General features: G+C 39.7%; 1 protein-coding gene across 2 annotated transcripts in view; it reads right to left on the reverse strand.

The window, feature by feature from the left end:
* The window catches only part of INTS14 (integrator complex subunit 14), a 35,932-nt gene extending 26,063 nt beyond the window's left edge, over nt 1-9,869 (reverse strand). Inside the window, exons 1-4 of one of the 2 annotated variants that reach the window (XM_049613767.1) lie at nt 9,650-9,869; nt 5,885-6,164; nt 4,029-4,136; nt 171-326 (exon numbers count right to left, since the gene is read on the reverse strand). In XM_049613767.1, coding sequence (XP_049469724.1) covers nt 171-326; nt 4,029-4,136; nt 5,885-6,106 — 486 coding nt within the window. In that variant the 5' untranslated portion in view covers nt 6,107-6,164; nt 9,650-9,869. The remainder of the gene's footprint in view (nt 1-170; nt 327-4,028; nt 4,137-5,884; nt 6,165-9,649) is intronic. The other variant, XM_049613766.1, reaches the window with a different exon arrangement.
* Between the last annotated feature and the right edge of the window lie 538 nt (nt 9,870-10,407).

Genomic DNA, 10,407 nt, shown 5'->3' on the forward strand with positions numbered 1-10,407 from the left:
CAAAGAGCATTACAGACCTAGAGTCTTTTCAAATATAATTTAGTGACCAGCCTCAGCTGAAACCAATGGAGTTCAATGCCATAATATACACAATATTACTATTAATGGAATATACTAAAAAATAAAATCCTAAGATGTATCTAACCAAACTAAAAAGAACTTGGTATTACCTCCTCCAAATTTGCCATGCACATGATGTATAACTTAGATGGGAAAGGAAAAGGTAGTGGAAACCTGTTGCTCTCGCTTCGTTGACTGTGAGTAGCTAGGGAATGCCGCAGTGACCCTCTACCAATGCCAAGACAGCCATCTGTCACCAGAACAACCTGTTTGCAAAGCGTGAGAGGTTTGTACATGAAATAACATATTTATTTAAAGCAGTCTCATTTAGCAATGTTTTCATTTCTCCCTAATTGCACCTACACTGAAAAGCCCATCTCTTCAGGGAGATAAGCAAGAAGGTAAATAAATCTCAAAAACATTTTGTCAAGTGAAAGATGACACAATGTAGGACTCTATTTATATGAAGTTCTAGTACAGATGCAACAAAGCTAAGATAAATCAAACAGGAGACTTTGGGTATAGGGGGATAATGACTAGAAAGGGGGTTGAGGAAACTTTGTTGGATAACGGAAATGTTCTAGACCTTTACTGGAATAGTGGTTATATAGGTGTATGCGTCTGTCAAAACTCAGGGAACTGTGTGCTTAAGATCTATGCATTTTACTGTATTTTATATAATTAAACAAAAAAACTAGTACCTACCTATGAATACTTAAAATCATATAATCAATTCTTACTTAATTGTATTAAAACTAGAACTCGATCTCTTAGCTAAGGGGTGGGCCCCTATGGCACTGGACGTCAAGAATGACATGAGGATCTATTTTACGTGGACCTAGGAAATCTGAACCTTGACACTATTTTCAGAGATGTCAAACTCTACCTGGTCAATTAAAAAGACCAGTGTTTCAGGGTGCCTGGGTGGCTCAGTCGGTTAAGTATCCGACTTCAGCTCATATCACGATCTCGTGGTTTGTGGGTTCGAGCCCCGTGTTGAGCTCTGTGCTGACAGCTCAGAGCTTGAAGCCTACTTCAGATTCTGTCTCTCTCTCTCTCTCTCAAAAAATAAATAAACGTTAAAAATATTTTTTAAAAATGACAAGTGTTTTAAAAATGTATCCATAAAAACCATTTAACCAGACATGTATAAGACCTTTAAAATACATTCTTAATCAACCTGTAATTTGAAAATGCCTTCGAACTATACCAACAATAGAGACAGTGGTTACAAATCATTTTCCTCATTGCTTCAGAGACCCTACAGGGTGGTAGACTTTCCAAGCATTCCAGAGGAGGATTGTTTTGGCTTTTCCTATTCTAGACTTGTACTTGATAAAACAGCCATTAAAGCAGTATTAAGTGACTGCAACCATGTGAAGTACCAAGATTGGCTCTTGTTTCTAAAGCCCAAGAATGCTCAATGGCAGTCTCCTGGAGGGATGTCATCTTTTGGGAAGATAGTCAATTTATTACAAGGCAATGTCCTCTTCTATGAACAAATGCTATATAATGATTTACTTCTGCCCCTACTTTTTTCAGATGCTTTGTGATAATGGAAATATTTCATGTAATATCAAAATGAGACAGACTTCACTGAGATAATGAAGACATGGTCCAGCTGTCTAAAACCTTGGTTAATAAAACTCCATGTTAAAACAAATCTATATGATAGCAACGGATTATAAAAACAATCACTAATAACTTCCACACCTAGCACACTGTTTTGGACCTGATTCACTCCAAAACTCATCAAACAAATCTAAGTGGATCCAGGCCTAGCCCCATGACCTCAGGGAACAGTACATCTCAAATTCAGATTCTTCCTTTTGCAAAGGAAGAAAAAATATTAAAAGGCAGAAGTCTGCATGGTACACAAGATCTTGCTTGTTACATATTTTCTGAATTTCTTCTCTAAAATGACTGAAGTAGCAAAGGAAACTGTGCTACCAGCTAGCTTCTAGTTCAGAAGATACTGACAACAAAATTTCATTTATTCAGTATATTGTTAGGACATTAGAAATTCTGTATGCAGATTTACCAAATAAATGTTTATGAAGGTGCCAAATATGTTTATTTCTGAAAATAAACTGATCTAAAGGCATTTATGGCATTTGCTAAAGTGATTTAACCTTTATAGCAGCTCAGGGTCTTCATTAACCCATGAGTTCATACTCTGTAAAACAGGGTGGTTTGACAGTAAGAAAAAAACCCAAAAACCAAAAAAAAAGTTGGGTTCATGAGACAGACTTCACATGCAATAAAACTCATCCTTCTTAGTATACAGTTCTAGGAATTCCAACAACTGCCTTTAGTGAGCAACGACTTCTACAATCAAGATAAAGGCTAGTTCTGTCCTGTCACTTTCCATTCTCCCTTGTGCTTCATTTAAGTCAATCCCCTAACCCATCCCTCACCCCCAGGCAACCACAATCTTAAAAAATAAATACCAGTTATGCCATTGACACTACTAAAGAATCCATGTTTGACCATATAATAAAAAATCATATGCTATGGCACACTGCCTGTTTTCGTAAATAAAATTTTATTGCAACACAGGCTTTTCATTTATTTACTTTTTATCTATGGTTGCTTTCATGCCATGACAGTGGGAATGAGTTGTCGTCACAGACATCTGCAACATCTAAAATACAGAAAAAGCTTGTTGGGGTGCCTGGGTGGCTCAGTTGTTTAAGTGTCCGACTCTTGATTTCAGCTCAGGTCATGATCTCATGGTTTGTGAGACAGCCCTGCAAATCCTGCTTGGGATTCTCTCCCTCCCTCTCTCTCTGCCTCTCCCCAGCTCATGCTTGCTCATGTGTGTGCATGCGCTCTCTTAAATAAATAAAGTTAAAAAAAAAGAGAAAAAGAAAAAGCTTGCTGACTCCTGTTGTAGATTACTATAATTTTTCTGTTAGTGATTTTTTGTTTTCTCCTTTAAAATATGGTACCACTTCTCAAAGCACAAGCATATTCGTCATTGTATTTCTGTTTTTGTTTTGTGTTTTTGTTTTGTGCTTCACAGATATTACAGTTTTTACAAATCGAAGGTCTGTGGCAACCCTGCACTGAGCAAGTTTATTGGTGCCATTTTTCTAATAGTATTTGCTCACTTCATGTCTCTGTGCCACATTTTGGTAATTCTTGCAATATTTTAAACTTTTTCATTATTGCTATCTTTGTTATGGTGATCTGTGTCAGTGATTACAACTTTCAGTTGACAGCATTTTAGCAATAAAGTATTTTTAAATTAGGATATGTACTTTTTTTTTAGACATAATGCTATTATACACTAAATAGACTACAGTATAGTATAAACAATTTTATACATACTGGGAAAGCAAAAAATTCATGTGACTCACTTTACTGCAATATTAGCTTTATTCTGGTAGTCTGGACCAAACCCACAGTATCTCTGAGGTATGTCTGTACCTAATATTTATAGCAAACTTCCAATTCTCTTTTCATCTTAATACTCTGTTCTGACTTGATGCTAATGTGGACCCTGCTGTGGACTCTAAGTAAAGGGCAACAGATATATGACATTCATACTGCCCCCATTTTTAGACAACTCAGTTGAGATGGTTACGTTTGCTAAATAAATGCTACAGTGAGATAATGAAGACAGAGTATAATGTACTGATGTTTATAATTGTATCATTCAAAATTATAATTACCCCTTCTAGGAAGTGTTCTAAAATTCTACTGTGAGCACTTCGTGTTTTATACAAACAATATTGGTTTGCAATAAGCCAATTTACTAGGAGAATGCTTTCCTCAAGGCATAATTTTGCTGTTTTCTGAGCATGGTAGTGTTGACTTAGTGCCTTCTTTTAAAAAGATACCAATCGTGTATAATGTAGTTTATAGAAATTACAATGCATGCTGTGTCAGAGCCTAAAGAAAATCGAAGCACCTCAGTGGTTAATGGTTTTAACTTAGGGCAATGAAAAAGAATTGATCATTACCTGGCAAGGAATTGCACCACCCCATTCTTGCTGAACAATATTGCAAACACCAACTAATGCAGATTCCAAGCAGGTTTTATCATAATCATCCATATTACTTAGTGCTTCCTAATTGAATAAAAGATAAAATTGCTCATTATTCTTTACTGTCTTAATCTGTTATTAGAAAACAACATAAACCATTCAAATCATGAATGTTACACAGGGGACATTGTGTTTCTGAGAGCCCAAAAGCATAGTTTCTCAAAGAAAAATGGTAAGACAGGCTTCCTCAACCACAAAGGACAATTAAAACAACTTCCCCTTATTCTATTCTCTTATCAAGTATGAGTGAACAATCCACCAAGTTCATAGCTTTGTAAGGGAACCCTGAAGAAAGTAACTAAAATGAAGAACTTTTAAACACACCAAAAAAATGACAAAAATTGAGTAGTACTATATCCTAAACATCAACCTAGGCACTTTACATGCATTTAATTATCACAACACTGTAAGGTACAGATTATTAACCTATTTTTAAAATGAGGAAACTGACGTACAGATTGATGAGGTAACTTTCCTAGGTCACATGCCTAGAGGTGGCAGAGTTTAGATTTAAACCCACTTAATTGGACTCTAGGGCTCCTGATCTTAATCACTACTATGAACAACTTAGATAGTAATTCTCTAAATTTCAGAACTACTGAACATCCGAAAACTCTTAGTTTACTACTCATTTATAATAAATCCAGTGCAGGCGTGCTGGGGTGGCTCAATCAGTTAAGCGTCTGACCTTCGATGGTGGCTCAGGTCATGATGTTGTGGTTGTGGAATCAAGCCCCAGGTCGAGCCCTGTGTTGAGCTCCGTGCTGAGCTCATGCTCGCTCCCTCTCTATCTCAAAATAAATAAACTTAAAAAAAAAAAAATCCAGTGCAATTTTTAAAAAGCTTTTAGGTAACATTAAGAAAGTGAGATAATAAAAGAAATGATTTAACAAAATGCTATTACTTATATTAAAAAAAAAATCACATTACACTGACCCTGGATTTCTAACCTACCCAGCAATTATTAACTATTTTCTTTTCTTTTATTGATTGATTTTGAGAGAGAGAGAGAGCATGCGCACGCATGCACATGAGCAGTAGAAGGAGACAGAGAGAATCCCAAGCAAGCTCCAAGCCCAGTGCGTAGCCCAACATAGGGCTCAATCTCACAACCCTGAGATCATGACCTGAGCCAAAATCAAGTCAGAGGCTTAACGAACAGAGCAACCCAAGTGCCCCTAAACTGTTTTAATTCAACACTTATTGACTATAGGCAAGGCACTATGCAAGGTACTGCTGGAAATATGATTTAGAGATGTTGTCAGAAAGTAAATTTTCTGGCATTTCACAGACAACATCTTTTGAACTGACACCTAACAATTAAGGTTTAAAAATTATACTTTTGCCATCTGTAAATCAAAGCTATTTATTGGAGAGGAAATATAATTTTGAATTACTCTAGAATAAAGGTTTTTATAAGAAGGGCCATTTTTCAACTACTTGGTTTATAGGAAAATAGAAAATAATCAAGTATTGCAACTAAAGACCTTGAATTTAGAAAATGGGGCACTACATCTTCACATGCTCTCCTTTCCACAGAAAAATTCCAGAAAACCGAGAGACGAAAATAAAGTAACAACTCACAGCTCGAACTCATAGCTCTACCAAAGGCATAAGGCTTACAGTTTATGAATCTTTGTTTTATAGATATTTTATCTATAGACTTAACATTAAATAATCCCAAATTCTAAATATTCAGTGCAATATGGTAACACTGTTTTCCTCCCTAAAAATTTGAGCCTTGTATTGCAAACACTTATTCCTTTTTGTACCTGAAGTGTGTTGTAATCTCTTGTGAAGGGAACCATCAGCTCCCAGAGTGATGAAAAAACCACCAGGGCTGTAAACTCGAGCTTATAATTTGTGGCCATGTGCTCAAACAGCATCGTCAAACCATGGGCGGCTAGGTGCTTGCGTTGATATTCTTCAGACCCCTCAATAGACACAGGTCGGGTCATGGAAAGGGATACGTCCATTACCACCACTGTTGGCATGATGAAAGTGATCCCAGTGTTCCCAGAGTGCAAACACACAGCTATGAACAGAAAAATGCTGTAGAAAATAAACATGATTAGGTCTTACATGTCACAGAGAGAAAAAGGTTTTTTGTTTTTTGTTTTTACCCCACCATAATTTTAACCAAACTTTGCAGAAATGGGTGAAGGCAAACCACATTTAAGTTGAGGTGAAGGCAAATCTGTGGAGAGTTCAACGGGAGGGAAGCAAGCAGCTTAGTTCCCTGTGAGGAAGACTCCTAGAATCACCCACTAAATGGCCATAAATCAAGGACCACATAAGTATTTTTCTTGTTTTCAATTTATTTATTTATTTTTAGAGAGAGAGAGGCACACATGGTGGGGGGAAGGCCTGAGAGAGGGGGAGAGAGAAAATCCCAGGCAGGCTCCACACTGTCAGCACAGAGACAGATACATGGCCCAAACTCACAAACCGTGAGATCATGACCTGAGCCAAAGTCAGATGGTCAACTGACTGAGCCACCCAGGGGCCCCGGGCATTATTACTATCTTAATGAATACGGCAGTATTTGTATATGTGTTTATTTAATTATCGTGTTGCTTGGTGCCCTTTTTTTATTAAAATGAAGGCAAAATATAAAAATGAAAGGGTTAGAAGAGTCATAATCCAAATCAGACAAAGCTGGAAATCATTAACTATTACAAAAGCAACACACTCAGTAGTATGCACTGTACATAAATCAGGCAACAGTACTTTAATTGAAGGAAAAGCACAAAATTAAAGAATGTGAATGACAGCTGGCATTATCTCATGAAATTGTGTATAGAAGTCAATATGCAGAATAAATGGAGAAAACATTTCTATTCTCAAAAATAAAGAACATAGTTCATAGATACACAGACCTGTTCATGGGGACACAGCTTGCTGCTGCTGTTACTAAGCAAACTACATTCTATTGACATAATCATATCTCATATAGCTATAAATAAAAGACATGTATGTAAATATGAAAAATATTTACACAAAATACCAGTAACTGAGAAAAGCAGGTCATAGCATTCTATGTATATACTGATTACAACTTCATAAAAATTATACTGCATATACAATTAGGGAACACACTGGATGGATAATACTCATTAAAAACTCATTAGTTTCTTTTTTAGAACTTTCTTTAAACACACTTAACAGTGGCCAGGCTGCTTGTTTCATTAAAATATCCAACTGCTAATGTGTGATATTCTAAAATTCCATTTCTACATAGGCTGCTGGGAACTTAGAACATACTGGTTCAGGGAAGCAATGTTATAAATGGGAGTCAGGGACTCAAGTAGGAAAAGCCTTTTTACCACATAGTGGCCTGAGATACATTTCAAATATAGTAATGCCTCATGTATCTAACATCAACAAAGATTAAATGAGAGATATAAATTACTTTTCCAGACTCCTCAAGATTCTAAAATGCTGGGGCACCTGGGTGGCTCAGTCAGTTAAGCGTCCAACTTCAGCTCAGGACATGATCTGTGGTTCAGGGGTTTGAGCCCCGAGTGGGCTCTGTGCTGACAGTGCAGAGCCTGCTTGGGATTCTCCCTCTCTCTCTCTCTCTGCCCCTCACTGACTCATGCTTTCTCTTTCTCTCAAAATAAATAAATACATAAATAAATAAGTAAACTTAAAAAAAATTCCAAAATGTTTCACCATTTTGATAGACAAAATTAAAATGTGTATCTTTCTTCTCTGCCTCATTAAACACTGTGTGCTGAACATAATTTATCTCTTATGATGACTTGGCATCACCCGTCTAAACACCAATACTGCCCAACACCCTAGTACTCTGATAGGTTTCTTTACACCAACATTCCCCCAAGTACATGCTGCGGAACACTGTTCTGGAGAAATGCTCCAAGAAAAATGAGTTCAGGCCTTATTAAAGATGTTGAAAAGTACCAGCGCAAAGAATTCAGTTTAATTTGCTAACCCTGTGTTTCCCATTTTACCTTTTTCTACATAATTATCATTAAGGCCCCAAAAAACAGGGCTTATATAGAACATACACAGAAACAATGCCTTAAGAAAAAAAAAAAAGAAAAGAAACAATGTCTTATATTCAAGGTATCCAGGCTGTTGTGTTTTGTTTTGGTGTCTTTTTATAATTAATTTTTAGCCTATAAGTTTGCATTCTACTTTCCTGAGTAATCCCCTGTAATCATCCTCCTCTTTCTAATTTGCTGCTTCTTGGCTACTATGGGCTGGAAAGTCAGGTAATCAAGCTTGTTAAAACTGCGTCCAAAGTGAGTCTGTGGGTTTCTTCTCGTGTCAAATGTATGGGCTTATGTGTGTCAACTTGGTAATATTTCACCTCCTCAGTCTTTTTTATTTCCTTTCTGGGTCTTAGCTGTGTTGTTCAAAAGGTGAGGTCCTGTACAATATCGGTTCAACTATACTACATTAGGCCATAAATTCAATAAAAGGGCACTGCCCACCAATGGTCTCCTCGGAACCTATCACAGTAACTGGCACATAGTGTGAGCTAGACAAATGTTTCATAATGCCTACCCCTCATCATCAGATGTAACATTAATTCTTGGGCAAAACACATGATAAATTTTAACTCTGGACACTAGGAACACATTTCCTTCTCTCCTCATTCAATCAGAGATACTAGGGACACCTAAGCCTCTTCCCACAAGTAGAATCTCATGGGTAGACCTATTCCTGCGTGGAGGCCTACCTGTTACTGAAAGTTGGGGATTATGGGAAGTACTTCCTCAACTCTTAGAGGAAACTGAGAAACAGGCTACAAAGATTTAGATCAGGTACACGATAGCATCTCTCGCCCACGAAATCGGTTGTAACACCGCACTGGGCGACCACGGCTGGCAGTCCTGCCTTCTCTGCGAACACCTGGAGTGCTGGCTCTTTCCCCTTACTGATGCATGTGTGTCCATCCACCTTCTTAATAGTGGCAATGTCATGGGAAACCATTTTAGTACCCAGGTTGTAAGCACAGAAGTAAAAGAGGGAACTGCATGTTCTTGAAGGATGATTCACTCAAGCAGTCTAGCCCCGATTTAAAAAAAAAAAAAAAAAAAAAAATCCTGCCCACCACAGTCCAGCAATTTTGTGAGAACGCGAAGCATTTCTCACTTGGGCTAATGCTCACCTCCCCGCCCCACCCCCGCCTTTCCCCGTAAGTACTGTTTACATACATGGCTAAAGACAACTGTAGGTCTCCTTTCTCAAGGTCAGTCTACTGCTGAGAATAGACCCTAGCCACCTGATTTGGCCTTAGGGCCAAGTCACAGAAGTACACATTTGCAATTCTTCCCAGCAGGTGACAATTGGCTCATTCGTAAAGAATTGGTTCTCAGCAGTTTTGATTCCACTCGGATTTCTAGGCGCCCGCCCATTCACGTTCCGGTCCTCACCTACCCTCAGGTTTCTGAGTCAGCCTGACTTCCCTTGCCCTGAGGTTCTCAGATACAACTTCATCTCGAAACCTTCAGCCTGTAATACAGCACGCCTGCATTTGAATCGCAGCTGGAGGGGTGTATTTTTACCTTAAAATCAGCCCAAAACAAAATTTTTGATCGGGAAGTCTCTCATGGGTAGAGGGGACGAACAGGGCCCAGGGAAGGGCCGAAATCGTGGTGTTTACGCGCGGCCGACGACCCCGAGCCGCGGAGCGAGGGGAGCCCGGGAGCAGACGCCGCGAAGCAGGGCCCGGAACTGGTGCCGCAGAGACCGCGCGGGGCGGCGGAAAGGCCGGGCGCTGGTTCCGCGTGGTTCCTCACCCCTGACCCCTTCTCCTGCAGCTCCAACAAGCAACGAAGGACGGCCCGAGACCGCAGCCACCTCCACTCACCCCGCGCCCATCTCCGGCGCAGTCCGTCCGCGTAAACTTTCCGCCCGTGCACCACGGCCGGAACTATAGTGCCGCGCGACAGCAGGGAAGCCTGCGCCAGACGGCTCACGGAGCTGGGGCGGGGCTTTAAGGCATGAGGGGCAGGGCTCTGGCGCAGTCGGGCCGCTAGGGGGCGCGCCTTCATCTCTCCTTCCCTCCCCGTCCTTTCTCGGGTGCTTCCCTTTTTACCCCTGGCCTCCTGGCCTCCTGGCCTCCTGCCCACCTCCTCCCCTTTCTGGTAACTCTGAGCTCTTCACACTCCTCTCGCCTCACGCACCTAGGCCCGTTGGTGCACCAGCCTCTCCCTCGCTGGCACTTGTTCCTCGTCGCCCGCACTCTTCAGTCCCCTCAGTCAATATCCTACGAACCAGTTGACAGAATCCTCTCCAAACTCTTTTTTAACTGCAATTCCTA

This window comes from Panthera uncia, assembly GCF_023721935.1.
Source record: "Panthera uncia isolate 11264 chromosome B3 unlocalized genomic scaffold, Puncia_PCG_1.0 HiC_scaffold_1, whole genome shotgun sequence".
Lineage (NCBI taxonomy): Eukaryota > Metazoa > Chordata > Mammalia > Carnivora > Felidae > Panthera > Panthera uncia.